Here is a 16,807-nt window from a genome sequence, read left to right as displayed (position 1 = left end):
AGTGTACAATACAAATATCTCTCCGATATATTCTGACGGAAAATAGGCTGAACTGGATGGACAAATGTCTTTTTTCTGCCTTGCTAACTATGTTACTATGTTACATTTTTCCCAAATGAATCTTTTTTAGCTCCATATTTTTCTTTTTCATAAGTGTAACAGGAGAAATTGCTCCATACAGATTGTTGTGCAATTTCTCCGTAGTACGCTGATGCCCCATATGTGGGGGAATACTACTGTTTGGGTGCATGGCAGGGCTTGGAAGGGAAAGAGCGCCTTTTGACTTCTTGGAATACAAAATTTGCTGCAATAATTAGTCAACGGCATGTCACGCTTGTAAAGCCTCTGATGTGCCTAAACAGTGGAAACCCCCACAAGTGACACTATTTTGGAAACTAGACCTCTTATGGAACTTATCTAGATGTGTATTTAGCACCTTGAACCCACAGGTGCTTCACAGAAGTTAATAGCGTAGAGCCGTGGAAATAAAAAAAAAAAAAAATCACATTTTTCCAAATAAATCTTTTTAGCTACATGTTTTGTGTTTTCAGAAGAGCGAAAGGAGAAAATAAACCCCAAAGTTTGTTGTGCAGTTTCTCCTGAGTTCACAGATACCATATATGTGGTTGAAAACTACTTTTGAGGTACACTGCAAAGCTCAGAAGGGAAGTAGCACCATTTTACTTTGCAGATTTTGCTGCACTTGTTTGAGGATGCCATGTTACATTGACAGAGCCCCTGAGGTGCCATAACAGCAGAACCCCCAATAAGTGACTCCATTTCACCAATTAAACCTCTCAATGAATTCATCTAGCTGTGCAGTGATTATATTGACACCACAGGTATGTCAGAAACTTTTATACCATTGGGCAGTGAAGAAAAAATAATTTAAATTTTCACCATGAATATTAATAATAATAATCTTTATTTTTATATAGCGCTAACATATTCCACAGCGCTTTTCAGTTTGCACACATTACCATCACTGTCCCCGATGGGGCTCACAATCTAAATTCCCTATTAGTATGTCTTTAGAATGTGGGAGGAAACCGGAGTACACAGAGAAAACCCACGCAAACACGGGGAGAACATAAAAACTCCTTGCAGATGTTGTCCTTGGTGGGATTTGAACCCAGGACCCCAGTGCTGCAAGGCTTACCACTGAGCCACCGTGCCGAATATTGTGTGTTAGCCCCAAGTTTTACATTTTCACTCTGGGAAATGGGTAAAAATGGCACCATAATTTGTCCCACAATTTCTGCTGAATGTAGAAATACCCCATATGTGGCAGTATAGTAATACTTTGCCATACAGAGTGACTCGGGAGGGGCAGAGCACCATTTGCCTCCTGGAGAGCAGATTTTCCTAGACTAGTTTGTGTATTCCATATAAAGAGCTCCTAAGTGCTAGAAAAGCAGAATCCCCCTCAAGTGACCCCATTTTGGAAATTATAACCCTTTGGGATTTTATCTACAGATGTAGTGATGATTTTGACTCCATGGGTGTTTTTCAGAAACAGGCAGCAGTGGATGTTGCTGAGTGAAAATTGCAAACTGACATTGTAGTGACCAGTACGCCATAGTAACCAGTACATTATGCCCAGTTCATGATTCTGGAGACACGCACCTTTTATGCAATCCTATAAAGACGGACACCCAAGGATCACAGGTTTTCCGCCATGGTTCTGTCTGAATCACGTATTTCAAAGATTTACATGGAAACCCAGGTGTAAGTTCTCAGCGTAGGGTGTAAGATAAATGTGCGCCAAAGCTTACTGCGATCTTTGGGAAGCAAAATGAAAAAATCAACAGCATGTGAAGAATTGGTTTTATTTATTTTTTATGCCATTCCTCGTGGGATATAAGTGATTAGGCGACTTTAATTTTCGGGTCGGTGCAATTACAACTATACCAGATTTATATTGGGTTTTAATGTTTGGCTGCTGTCACACACTAAAAGACGCTTTTTATTGTGAAAACTAGTTTTTGCATCACCATATTTTGAGAGCTATAATTTTTTCAAATTTCGGCCAACAGAGTAATGTGAGGGTTTATTTTTTGCGGGATGAGCTGACGTTTATATTGGTACCATTTTCGAGCACATGACGTTTTTTGATCACTTTCTATTCCGATTTTTGGGAGACAGAATGAACAAAAACCAGCAATTCAGGAATTTCTTTTCTTTTCTTATACAATTCAGTGTGTGGTAAAATAAGTAAGGCAGCTTTATTCTTCGGGTCAGTACAATTACAGCGATACCTCATTTATATTTTTTTATGTTTTGGCGGTTTTACACAATAAAACCATTTATAGAAAAAATTATTATTTTTGCATCGCTTTTTTCCGAGAGCTATTACTTTTTTATTTTTCTGCTGATGGAGCTGTATGGAGGCTTGTTTCTTTGTGGGACAAGATGATCTTTTCAGTCGTACCATTTTTATTTAAGTCTGTCTTTTTGATCGCATTTTATTACACTTTTTTTCAGAAGGATGATAAGGCATTGTTTTTTGCCTCCTTTTTCATTTTTTTATTATGGTGTTCACTCAGGGCCGCCATCAGGGCATTACTGCCCTGACCAGCGTATGAGGCCCGATCAGCAAAGGGGCACCGCATTGGGCCTCGTCACCTCTACCCATCGGGCTCCACTGCCCAGTCCCCAGCGGCAGTATTCTGCCAATCAAGTAACTGAACCTGTGTCCAGGAAGCATGTTCAGTTACTCCATTGCCGTGCGGGCCCGCACGGCAATAGTTAAAGCTGCCAGCCAATCAGGGGCTGGCAGCTGATGTCAGCGCGCATGTCGTCTGACGTCATTGTCAGTCGCCAGCGAGTGCGCGCTTTCGCGGGGTACAAATCACTTGCCTCTGGAATGTTTTTTTTTTTAAGTTAGCGGCAAGCCGGGCCTGGCAGGATGGAGACGGGATTGGTGGCAGGATGGAGACGGGGCAGGATGGAGATGGGGCAGGACGGAGACGGGGCAGGATGGAGATGGGGCAGGATGGGGCATGATTGGAGACACAGGGGGCATGATTGGAGGCACAGGGGACAGATTGGAGGCACTGAGGGCATGATTGGAAGCACTGGGGCATGATTTGAGGCACTAGGAGCATGATTGGAGGCACAGGGGGCAGAATAGAGACACAGGGGCATGATTGGAGACACAGGCAGGATTGAAGACACTGGGGGCATAATTGGAGGCACAGGGGGCAGAATGGAAACACAGGGGGCATGATTGGAGACACAGAAGGCAGGATGAAAGACATGGGGCCAGATTGGAGACACTGGGGGCATGATTGGAGACATGGGGGCAGGATTGGAGACACAGGGCAGAATGGAGACACAGGGGGCATGATTGGAGACACAGGGGACAGGAGGAAAGACAAGGGGGCATGAATGCAGACACAAGGGGCAGGATTTGAGACAATGGGGGCATGATTGGAGACACAGGGGGTATGATTGGAGATACTGGGGGCAGAATTGAGACACAGGGCATGATTGGAGACACTGGGGGCATGATTGGAGACACTGGGGGCATGATTGGAGACACTGGGGGCAGGATTGGAGACAGATGGGGCAGGGTTGGAGACAGATGGGGCAGGGTTGGAGACAGATCGTGCAGGATCATGGGGCAGGATGGATACGATGGAGACAGATGAGGCAGGATGGGGTGATCATATGGGGCAGAATGGATACTCATGAGGGCGGGATGGGAGAACATATGACTGAAGCCAGGAATGAGAAACACGGGGGCCAGGATGGGGGATATTATTACCATAGGGGCTAATTAAGGGATATTATTACTGCAGTTATGTATTTATTTTATTTTTTGAGTATACTGTTTTAAATGGGGGGCAGTCCTTTTACTGTGTAGAGTGATACTATGTTGCCTTTTATCTTCATGGGGTGTAATGTAGAAGTTGAGAAAAAAATAAGTAATGTGTTGTGCAAGCGGAGTTCTAGATAACTGTGTTATTTCCTGCAGAGACGAGCCATGGCTGGAAGAAGTGATGGAGGTCTGTGCTGGATGAAAGATGAAAAGCAAAGATGAAGGACTTCACCTACAGACATCACTGGTGACTCAGTGTGTTACCTGTACACTGACACTATACACTGTATACTATATACAGCAGCCCTGTGTATAATGTCACCAGTGATCACTGTATTACCTATACATTATATACAGAGCTCCTGTGTATAATGTCATTGATCACTGTATTACCTGTACACAGACACTGCATACTAAGTACAGATCTCCTGTGTATAATAGCACTTATGATGATAGTATTGTGTTTTTTTATTACTGATCAGTATTGTAGTATTCAGTCACTATGTTTTGGTAATATGTGGTCTGGACATGGTGGTGCGGTATTTGTCCCTTGTATGTGCTATTATTTGGTCACTTTTGTGGTGGTAATATGTGGTCTGGTCATGGTGCAGTGGTATTTGCTCCTTGTATGTGATATTATTTGGTCACTGTGGTGGTAATATGTGGTCGTCATGGTGTTGTGGTATTTGTTCCTTGTATGTGATATTATTTGGTCACTGTGGTGGTAATATGTGGTCTGGTCATGGTGTTGTGGTATTTGTTCCTTGTATGTGATATTATTCCGTCACTGTGGTGGTAATATGTGGTCTGGACATGGTGTGGCGATATTTGTTACTTGTATGAGATATTATTGGTCATTTTAAAAATTGAAAAATAAATAAAAATATACTTAAATTGTATTGAATATTTTAACAAATATTTAATAGGTTACAGTAGAGTAGAGCTTGGCCAAAAGTGTCTACCATGTTATGGTGGCGGCTTAAAAAATCTTTTGGCCAAAACAAGAGTTGCCAGCTGTATGTGTGATCTGGTGATGGGAACTGTTAATGTGTGATTGGTGAGAAGTGGAGTTTTTCCAAGAGAGAGCGGTGGGACTGTGGACAGTTCGAGGGGTGAAGAGGGGGCTGGGGTGGAGCCTGGGCGAAGTTTCAAGGGGGCCTGAAAATGTTGCCAGTATGGGGCCCCCCGAAATTCCTAGTGGCAGCCCTGTGTTCACTGAATGGGTTAATTAGTGGGATAGTTTTATAGAGCAGGTCGTTACGGACACGACAATACCAAATATGTGTACTTTTATTGTTTTTTTAATTTACATAAATAAATGTATTTATTGGTAAAATATTTTTTTTTCTTTATTTAGGGATTTTTAAAAAAAATATTTTTCCACATTATAATATTTTTTTTAACTTTATTACATTGTCCCAGTATGGGACATCACTATATAATGTCAGATCGCTGATCTGACACTGCACAGCAGAGTATCAGATCAGCGATCTGACAGGCAGGGAAGGAGGCATGCCAGCACCTGCTCTCAACAGTCGCTCACAAGCCACCTTCCCTCCAGGACCCGGAAGGACCCCGCGGCCATCTTGGTGCCTGGGGTCTCCATGGAGACCACCAGAACAAGGCGATCGCATAGCCCCCTCCCTGCTCGATGCTTCTCTATGCAGCTGTCACCACTGTCACTGTCACATACAGCTGACACGCGCACGTGATCACCGCGGTGCTCAGCATGAGGCCGCGCAGGTCATGCCACCGTACTAGTACTGCTCCAGGCACAATCGCACCTCCCTGGAGCAGTACTAGTATGGCATATGTCGCAAAGGGGTTAAACAAACTACACCCTGGGGACAGGGATTTTCTGAAGCCGGAAAAGACATTAAGATCCTGTTTCAAATACAATTGTTATGGGAAACATAGTGGTGGAAATTTAACACAACCTGATTGTTTGCTGTTGGCAAAAGAAAAAAATAATTTTAAGATATTTCCACAAAATATTGTATTATTTAAAAAACGCTAAAGTAATACAAAACCTGCAAAATAAAAAACCAAGGCTGACATCAAGTAACTATGTAACAATTTTGCTTTTCAGCCACTGTACCTTCGTGAGCATCGTGGAAGTGCAACATAAATAGACTCAACATGAGCCTTCCACATATACGATAATGCCTTGTCTTCTTCTTTGGATAATGGTGGAACAGAATTGTCAGAAACTTGTTCCAATGTCTTTATCGACTGCATTAAATTAAAACAAAATAAATGTTTAGACAAATTTATGATGTTGGAAAATAAGCATTTCTTTACTATATGAGTTACTACAATCAAAATACAAAATCTAATATATATTACAGAAGTCATTATGGTGCCAGCAGAGGCATAACAACCGGCAGGTGAGGGCCAACCGATGCCAGAAAATACTTCAGCTGGATATGTGTCCTCAGACGCACAATAAGGTGAAGTGTATTGGGGTGCACAGACCCTACTGTGTAATATACTAATACGGAGGTCTATGGGCTGTGCATTATATATGGAGGTGCATTTGACTATATGGGGGAATATGAGGGGTGCATTATGTTATATGGAGGACTATGTGGTACATTATATTATATGGAGGACTATGGACTGTGCGTTATATACTATATGGAGGACTATGGGATACATTATACTATATGAAGGACTATGGGTGGTGCATTATACTGTATGAAGGATTATGTGGGGTGCATTATACTAAATGGCCATTCATTATACTATAGAGAGGACTATGAAGAGTGCATTATACTTCTGCTATGGGGCCCTATGACTTCTATGTATGCCCCTGGTGAGTATAATGTTTTTTTTTTTTCTATACATTAAAGAACAGTAGCCGACATATACCAGGATGGGTATATATACAGTGAAGGAAATAATTATTTGATCCCTTGCTGATTTTGTAAGTTTGCCCACTGACAAAGACATGACCAGTCTATAATTTTAAGGGTACCATATATACTCGAGTATAAGTCGAGTTTTTCAGCCCCCTTTTGGGGCTGAAAAAGACCCCCCTCGACTTATATTCGGGTCACGGTGCCAACTCACCTGGTCCCCATCATCTCCGCGGTCCCAGTCGTCTCCGCGGTCCCCGGTGTTTGTCTGCGGTCCCCTGCAGCGTCCTGGCGGCGGCGGGTGATGATAGGGCCGCGGCGGCGTTCAAAATCTCTGCGCGCCGCTCTCTCCCGTCCTCCGGCAGTGAGGTGCAGGGGGCGCGATGACGTGGAAAGCACGCGCCCTCTGCCTGAGTCACTGAAGAGCCAGCGACGCTCAGGAGCAGCTGTCATCAATGTAGGTGAGTATATAGTGTTTTTTTTTTTTTTTTTTTTAAATTCCAGCAGGGGCAGCGGCAGCGGCAGCAACATGATAGGATTACCAGTAATCCTATCACTTTGGGGGCAGCATTACGGTATTTAGGCCACCATTCACTGTGCAGCATTTATGGGGGCATATGTTGTGCAGTGTTATTTGGGCCACCATTCACTGTGCAGCATTTATGGGGGCATATGTTGTGCAGCGTTATTTGGGCCACCATTCACTGTGCAGCATTTATGGGGGCATATGTTGTGCAGCGTTATTTGGGCCACCATTCACTGTGCAGCATTTTGGGGGCATACTGTATGTTGTGCAGCATTAAATTTACCAGTATCTTCGGCAATTCCCACCCTAGACTTATACTCGAGTCAATAAGTTTTCCCAGGCTTTTGAGGCAAATTTAGGGGGGTCGACTTATACTCGGATCGACTTATACTCGAGTATATACGGTAGGTTAATTTTAACATTGAGAGATAGAATATAAAAAATAAAATCCAGAAAATCACCTTTTATACATTATATAAATTTATTTGCATTTTGCAGTGAGAAATAAGTATTTGATCCCCTACCAAACATTAAGAGTTCTGGATCCTACAGACCAATTAGATGCTCCTAATCAACTCGTTACCTGCATTAAAGACAACTGTCTAACAAAGTCACCTTTATAAAAGACTCCTGTCCACAAACTTAATTATCAGTCAGACTCTAACCTCTACAACATGGGCAAGACCAAAGAGCTTTATAAGGATGTCAGGGACAAGATCAAAGCCCTGCACAAAGCTGGAATGAGCTACAAAACCATAAGTAAGACTCTGGGTGAGAAGGAGACAACTGATGGTGCAACTGTAAAAAAATGGAAGAAATACAAAATAATTGTCAATTGACATCAATCTGGGGCACCATGCAAAATGTCACCTCGTGGGGTATCCTTGATCATGAGGAAGGTGAAAAATCGGCCTAAAACTACACGGCAGGAACTTGTTAATGATCTCAAGGCAGCACATGTGCAGGCCCATCTGAAGTTTGCCACAGAACACCTGGATGATTCTGTGAGTGATTGGGAGAAGGTGCTGTGGTCAGATGAGACAAAAATTAAGACCTTTGACATTAACTCAACCCGCTGTGTTTGGAGGAAGAGAAATGCTGCCTATGACCCAACCCTTAAAACTATAGACTGTTCATGTCTTTGTCAGTGGGAAAACTTACAAATCAGCAAGGGATCAAATAATTATTTCCTTCACAGTATGCGATCATCCACCACTGTTGTCTTCCGTGGGCGCCCAGGTCTTTTTGCATTGATGAGTTCACCAGTGCTTTTTTTCTTTCTCAGGATGTACCAAACTGTAGACTTTGCTACAACATTAGGAGTGGCAATTTCTCGGATGGGTTTTTTCTCTTTTTGCAGCTTAAGGATGGCTTGTTTCACCTGCATGGAGAGCTCCTTTGACCGCTTGTTTCCTTCACAGCAAAACTTTCCAAATGCAAGCACCACACCTCAAATCAACTCCAGGCCTTTTATCTGCTTAATTGAGAATGATATAATGAAGGGATTGCCCACGGTCCATGAAATAGCCTTGGAGTCAATTGTCCAATTACTTTTGGTCCCTTTAAAAACAGGGTGGCACATGTAAAGGAGCTGAAACTCCTAAACTCTTCATCCAATTTTAATGTGGATACCCTCAAATGAAAGCTGAAAGTCTGAACTTCAACTGCATCTGAATTGTTTTGTTTAAAATTCATTGTGGTAATGTCTAGAACCAAAATTAGAAAAATGTTGTCTCTGTCCAAATATATATGGACCTAACTGTAATATATATATGTCACTCATACTCGTTTATATGTATAAACAAATATATACCAGTGTGAGGGACATATACAGTGGGTACAGAAAGTATTCAGACCCCTTTAAATTTTTCACTCTTAGTTTCATTGCAGCCTACTGGTAAATTCAAAAAAGTTATTTTTTTTCCCCATTAATGTACACTCTGCACCCCATTATGACTGAAAAAAACAGAAATGTAGACATTTTTTGCAAATTTATTAAAAATGAAAAAATGAAATATCACATGGTCATAAGTATTCAGACCCTCATATTTAAGTCACATGCTGTTCATTTCCTTGTGATCCTCCTTAAGATGGTTCTACTCCTTCACTGGAGTCCAGCTGTGTTAAATTAAATTGATAGGACTTGATTTGTAAAGGCACACACCTGTCTATATAAGATCTCACAGCTCACAGTGCATGTCAGACCAAATGAGAATAGTGAAGTCAAAGGAACTGGCCAAGGAGCTCAGAGACAAAATTATGGCAAGGAACAGATCTGGCCAAGGTTACAAAAGAATTTCTGCAGTAGTCAAGGTTCCTAAGACCACAGTGGCCTCCATAATCCTTAAATGGAAGAAGTTTGGGACCACCAGAAGTATTCCAATACCTGGCCATCCAGCCAAACTGAGCAATTGTGGGAGAAGAGCCTTGGTGAGAGAGGTAATGAAGAACCCTAAGATCACTGTGGCTTAGCTCCACAGATGCAGTAGGGAGGTGGAAGAAAATTCCACAAAGGCAACTATCACTGCAGCCTTCCAACAGTTGGGTCTTTATGACAGAATGGCCGGATGGAAGCCTCTCTTCAGTGCAAGACATATGAAATCCCACATAGTGTTTGCTAAAAAACACACAAAGGACTCCCAGACTATGAGAAATAAGATTCTCTGGTATGAAGAGATGAAGATAGAACTTTTTGGTGATAATTCTAAGCGGTATTTGTGGAGAAAACCAGGCACTGCTCATCACCTGCCCAATACAATCCCAACAGTGAAACATGGTGGTGGCAGCATCATGCTCTGAGGGTGTTTTCAGCTGCAGGGACAGGACGACTGGTTGCAATTGAAGGAAATATGAATGCGGCCAAGATATCCTGGATGAAAACCTCTTCCAGAGTGCTCTGGACCTCAGACTTGTCCGAAGGTTCACCTTCCAACAAGACAATGACCTAAGCACACAGCTAAAATAACAAAGGACTGGCTTCAGAACAACTCTGTGACCATTCTTGATTGGTCCAACCAGAGTCCTGACCTAAACCCAATTGAGCATCTCTGGAGAGACCTGAAAATGGCTGTCCCCCAATGTTCACCATTCAACCTGACAGAACTGGAGAGGATCTGCAAGGAAGAATGGCTGAGGATCCCCAAATCCACGTGTGAAAAACTTGTTGCATCATTCCCAAGAAGGCTCATGGCTGTACTAGCTCAAAAGGGTGCTTCTACTCAATACTGAATAAAGGTTCTGGATACTTATGACATGTGATATTTCCGTTTCTCCTTATTAATACATTTTCAAAAATTTCTACGTTAGTTTTTTTCGAGTCAAGATGGGGTGTAGAGTGTACATTAATGAGAAAAAAATGAACTTTTTTGAATTTACCAAAGAGTTGCAATGAAGCAAAGAGTGAAAAGTTTAAAGGGGTCTGAATACTTTCCGTACCCACTGTGTATATAATCAAGATGAGGAAACCAGTCCAAATCTGCATCGGGGACCAACAGATCCAGCAAAAGTTTTCCTCTTGGATCTACTATATGTAGATCAAGGCTCTATTAACACTACCATTAATGAAGTCCAAAGTTAGACAATGAGTATTTTGGAGAAACCTCTTCAATAAAAGAATTGGAGTCATTGCTTTCAATGACTGACTTTCTTCTGTGAGGACAAGATCTTCGTTTACTCTGACATTTAACATTTATTGGAAGGAAAGTCTCACAGAAGCAAAGATACAGATCTGCTCTTGAGGATATTGATAACATAAGATGAATATCTTTTTTCCTTTAAAAAAAAATGTAGCCTTCAAGAAAGAAAATAGTATACTGTCCTTAGAACTCCACATCAAAAACTACAAAAAAATTCCCAACAATAGAACGAGAATCTGAATACTAGAGAAACCAGAGAATTGCATACATAGGTTTAGTACATTGGGGCTTGAAATGAATGAAGAATAAGGAAACATGCTTACCTTGGGTGGTGGGTACAACTCCAATACGGGTATATAATGAAATGGATCTGGAAGATGTTGCTACCGATGTGCTCAATCCTCAACCTAGTTGGGCTAGACCAGAGCTGGTAAAACTGCAGCCCGCAAGCCACATCTTGCCCTCCGGCTTGTCCAGTCCAACCAGCAGACTGAGACAGCCGAAGGGCTGAAACAGTGGTCCACGAGGGGCCACCAGCTCTTTCTTCCACCAATCAGTGTGTGTGACTGAGCTATTAGATGCGATGATGCCACTTCATCATGTCTCAGTGCATCGAAAATTGGAGTAAAGCTCAGCAAGAATGAGAGTGAGGTGAATATGTGTTGGTTTTTTCATGTGTGTATGTGTTGTTTGCATGTATTCAAGATGCTATGTGAGGTCTCTTACTGTATCTAGGGGGCTATGTGGGGGCTCATACTGTATCTAAGGCTGCTATGTGGGGGTTTGTACTGTTTCTAGAAGAGGCTATGTGGTGGATCATTCTATATGTAGGGAGCTATATGAGGGCTCATACTGTATGTAGGGACTATGTGGTGGCTCATACTGTGTATAGGAGGCTATGTAGGGTTCATACTCTATATAGGAGACTATGTGGGGGCTCATACTGGATATAGAGATGCTATGTGGGGGGTTAATACTTCATACAGGGGCTCTGTAAGGACTTATATCGTATATGAAGAGGCTATGTGAAGGATAATACTCTATATAGGGAATATGTCAGGGCTCATACTGTATATAGGGGGCTGTGTGTGGGCTCTTAATATATGGGAGGATGTCAATATACTTAAATCTGCTCAATATTTAGATTGTGAGCACCATCAGGGACAGTGCCAATAATGTCTGTAATGAGAAAATGGAAAACGGTCTTAGGAGCGCAGGAAAGAGACTCAGACGAGAGATCGGGTTAAACCAAAACGCGTTTCGACGGAGGATCCGTGATGAAGACGGATCTTCCATCGAAATGCGTTGTGATTTAACCCCATCTCTCGTCTGAGTCTCTTTCCTGTGCTCCTAAGACAGTTTTCCAATTTCTCATTGCTCCTATCCTCCATCGGAGGTTTTCTGCTGGAGCTGCGGTGGAGACCTGACTTTATAATCTGCCTCTGGGTTGCTTCTTAAGCGCTCCTCTATGACCGCTCATTACTGACTCTAATAATGTCTGTAAAGCGCTGTGGAATTAATAGCACTATATAAATGAGTAAAATAAATAAAAAACAAAAAATATTAAGTGATACAATTAATATTAATATAAAATAATTCTAAATAATATGCTAATATTATTGAGTAGAATTAATTTCAGCTTATTGGATCAGCCCTCCGTAACAGTCTCTCATGTGGCCCCTCAAGAAAATTAATTGCCCACCCCTGTGCTAGACCATGCTAGATAGTCACATATTATGTTGAAAGGTGGAGTTTGGTTACATACTCCAGAAGAACATTTTTTTAATTAGTTTAGTCTTTTGAGTATGCAATGCATTTTGGAGTACAGAGACCCTTTTGTCAAGTAACAAAGACACACTGTTACTTGACAAAGAGGTCTCTGAACCCTGAAACACATAGTGTGCTCAATAGATGATATCATTAAAGGAAATATTTTGTTTTTGTCATGAGTCCTTCTTTCAGAGTGTCTGGGACTCAGTGATGGACAACTCTGTCATCCTATACTGTGCTGGGGCTTGCTGAGCTGTCAGTGCCTTGATTGACAGCTCAGCAGACCTATCTGAGACTGGTAGGAGCAGAGATTTCCACAGGTGCCCTTAGTTATTGCCCTACTATTTAGGTGAGCTGTCTGGCCCAGATCACTGCCATTCAAAAGCGTATGCTCTCTGGTGTGTTTGCCTAATTCCTGTGCTGTGAGCTCTGACATACTGCTGCTGAACTTTGACTACCTGTTTTTTATTGCCCCTTTGCTTATCCACTAATTCTTTGGTATTCTAACCCTGGAATGTGACTTGACTTACACATTTGTCTTTTCCCTTGGCTTACTAGATGATTTCTTGTTACTGAACCCAAAACATCTGACTTCTCTGCTTCACGGTCTGTCCGTGAGTCATGACTAGTGTCACAGTTCTTAATTGTCATGCTTCAAGTAGTCACCAGCTGGAGTTTAACGCCTTCAGTAGTATCCACTCCTTAGGTAATATCTAACCATATTCAACTTTAAGCCTGAATGCTACAATATAGAGAAAAATATTATACCAAAGGCATAGTCATTTTTTACCACATGAGAAGAAGTTAGTTACCTGAAAAAAAAATTTCCATTCATCCATGGCGTTAGGAGAAGATAAGCGACACTCTTTAACGCTATAGCAAAAGTCATATTGAAATTCTGAGGGACGAGACACGACTATGTCATAAGGAATTCCTTGAAGTAATCCAGCATCAAGAGCTGCAAGAAATGGGATGACGGACAAATAGTAATTCATACCTATGAGGAAGTGAACAAAAAAAATTAAAAATATTTACAAAACTAATTGCTGTCATCAACTTTGTTTAGCATCGCGTATTTTGTTTAACTCCTTAGTGACCGTGTCAAATTTTTCTAATCTGACCACTGTCACTTTATGTGGTAATAACTCTGGAAAGCTTCCGCAGATCTCATTGATTTTGAGAATGTTTTTTCGTGACACAATGTAGTTTATGATAATAGTACAGTTATATCGATATTTTCTGTGTTTACTTATAAAAATATAAGAAATTTGTCAAAAAATTCCCCAAATTAGCAATTTTCAAACTTTGATTATCCCTTTAATCCATATAGATATAAAAAATTGCACCCATAGTCTACTTTTAGTCTTTACTGTTTGCATTGGTTTAATTGGAGACTAGTGAAGAGCGAACATGCTTGGATAAGGTGTTATTCGAGCATCCTTGTTTGCTAACGGAGTGTCTTTGGCATGCTCGAAAAATAAATTCTAGTCCCTTCAACGGCATGTCTCTTGGCTGTTAGCAAGCCGCAACATATGCAAGGATTGCCTAACAAAAACAAAACAGGTCTAACAACCATGAGACATGCAGCTGCATATTTTTAGGGGACACCAAAGAAGCTTAATTAGCACACTAGTATGCTCGTAAAACACCTTATTCGAGCACGTTCACTCATCACTAATGAAGACACTTTATAAAAGCACACCAAGTGCCTATGAGTCCATAATAAGGCACTAGAGAGACTGTGCCTTCATAAAAAGAGGCCATGTTTATATTCTCTTTCTAGGAAAAAACATCTATTTGGATGCCCTTATATTAATGAGTAGAGATAAGCGAATATACTTGGTAATGCTCGGTACTTGCCCGAGCATTGCTGTACTCGCGGTGCTCGGCGAGAGCCAAGCATTTTCAGTATTGTTTGGCAGGAGTTTGGGTCGACGCCCTGCATGTTTGGCGCTCTTTAGAGAGCCAATCAACATGCAGGGATTGTGTGCCACACACTGTAATGCCGCAGCCATGTTGGTTGTGGCATTACAGTGATTAGCAGGCCGCAGAGCATCATCAGGTCTATATCAGACCTGGCATCAACCTGCTCATCACATTCAGCTCTGGAATCAGCTAGTGTAGGGATAGTTGCTGCCGAGATAGGGTCAGATTTGGAGGTTTCAAAGATAGTGCGGGTATACCATAATTGAATACACAAATCCAGCAAAATCAACAGTCCTTCTAAGGACTAATTACAGGGTTATACAGATTGCAGTGCTAGGTAGGCAGGGAGTGCATGCGAGCATATAGATGTCAGTAGCAGGTAGGCATTGTATGTGACATACTTCATTACATACATCAAGAGGATGCATTCCATTATTGTCTGCTGCTGCTGCCTGCTACATACTGTATATTGACTGTATATACATAGCCCCAGAAATCATTGGCCAGGAATAATTTTTTTGGCATCTTAATCCTGATTATTTAATTTAAAATCAATCCAGAGCACACATTTTTTTCTCCATTTGCTTGTTGGGACTACAGAATACAGCCAGATCCTTTTCATAGTACAGTGTGAAAATCTAGCTATTTTACACAGGTTTGCCCGTCCCAGCGATCACATCACATGGTTTCTAACAGGGAAAAATGCAAAGTACTACATCTGGGCATTAAATATGAAAAAAGCATATACAGAATGGGAGGAATAGGGCTAAGCAGCAGCACAAGTGAAAAAGACTTGGGTATACTAATAGATCACAGACTGAATATGAGTCAACAGTGTGATGCAGCAGCAAAAAAGGCAAATGCAATTCTAGGATGTATTAACAGAAGCATACAGTCTAGATTACGTGAAGTCATTATTGCCCTCTACTCCTCTTTGGTCAGACCTCATCTGGAATACTGTGTCCAGTTTTGGGTGCCACATTTAAAAAAAGACATCAACATACTGGAGCAAGTTCAGAAAAGAGCGACCAGAATGGTGACCGGTCTGCAAACCCTGTCTTATGAGGAAAGGTTGCATGATTTGGGAATGTTTAGCTTGCAAAAGAGAAGACTGATAGGAGACTTAATAGCTGTCTACAAATATCTAAAGGGCTGTCACATTGTAGAAGGATCATCTTTATTCTCATTTGCACAAGGAAAGACTTGAAGCAATGGGATGAAACTGAATGGGAGGAGACACAGATTAGATATTAGAAAAAACTTTTTGACAGTTAGAGTGATCAATGAGTGGAACAGGCTGCCACGAGAAGTGGTGAGTTCTCCTTCAATGGAAGTCTTCAAACAGCTGGACAGACATCTGTCTGGGATGATTTAGCGAATCCTGCTTTGAGCAGGGGGTTGGACCAGATGGCCCAGGAGGTCCCTTCCAATGCTACGATTCTATGATTCTATCTGAGTGCGCATAAAATACTGCCATTTTTGTGATACTGTAAACATTTTTAGAGTGTCTTATACAAAACCTTGACACCATTTTGCTGCCAAAAAAATATTTAGCTGCCAAAAAAATATTTAGCTACAGGGCAGATATTTTACACTGGGTTTTGTCCGCCACACGGATCGCATATCATTGCGCTAAAATTTGTGCCATTTCAGGCCTCCATATAATTGTTTTTGTTGTGTCTTAGCCTACTTATTGACACAATTTTGCTAGCCAAAAAAAATACAGGCCAGATATTTGAAAGTGGGCTATCTCCCTCAGACGCCCAGACGTCTCATCTATCTATGGGCTAAAGATTGTGGCACTTCAGGCCTCTATTCAACTGATTTTGCTGTGTAATAGCCTAGTTATTGACATTATTTTGCTGTAGAAAAAAAGGCCAGATATTTGAAAGTGGGCTATCTCCATCAGACGCCTCATCTCTCTGTGGCCTAAAAATTGGCATTTTGAGGCCTCCATTCAACTGTTTTTGCCGTGTGTTTCTCCAATTATTATTATTAATGATAATAATCTTTATTTATATAGCGCCAACATATTCCGCAGCGCTTTACAGTTTAACAGTTTCAAAACACAAGTCATAAGTAACAACCTTAACAATACAATAATTAAAGCAAAATAAGACGACCCTGCTCGTGAGAGTTTACAATCTAAAATGAGGTGAGGGAGATACAAAGTACAGGTGTGTATTTACAATGGTGCATTTACAATGAAGGTCCAGCCATCTTGAGGGAGTGAGGGATGGATGGAGATAGTGAATGGGCTACACACGCA

The 16,807-nt window shown here is 41.5% G+C and overlaps 1 protein-coding gene across 2 annotated transcripts in view; it reads right to left on the bottom strand.

Annotated features, from left to right (window-relative positions):
• Positions 1 to 16,807, bottom strand: part of CUNH6orf58 (chromosome unknown C6orf58 homolog) — a 93,051-nt gene that overhangs the window by 23,195 nt on the left and 53,049 nt on the right. Inside the window, exons 3-4 of one of the 2 annotated variants that reach the window (XM_073575778.1) lie at positions 13,425 to 13,609; positions 5,922 to 6,055 (exon numbers count right to left, since the gene is read on the bottom strand). In XM_073575778.1, coding sequence (XP_073431879.1) covers positions 5,922 to 6,055; positions 13,425 to 13,609 — 319 coding nt within the window. The remainder of the gene's footprint in view (positions 1 to 5,921; positions 6,056 to 13,424; positions 13,610 to 16,807) is intronic. The other variant, XM_073575779.1, reaches the window with a different exon arrangement.

This window comes from Dendrobates tinctorius, unplaced genomic scaffold (genome assembly GCF_039654945.1).
Source record: "Dendrobates tinctorius isolate UK_male_01 unplaced genomic scaffold, ASM3965494v1 ptg000046l, whole genome shotgun sequence".
Taxonomy (NCBI): Eukaryota; Metazoa; Chordata; class Amphibia; order Anura; family Dendrobatidae; genus Dendrobates; species Dendrobates tinctorius.
The sequence above is the reverse complement of the archived record's forward strand: the minus strand, read 5'-3'. Positions and strand labels throughout refer to the sequence as shown.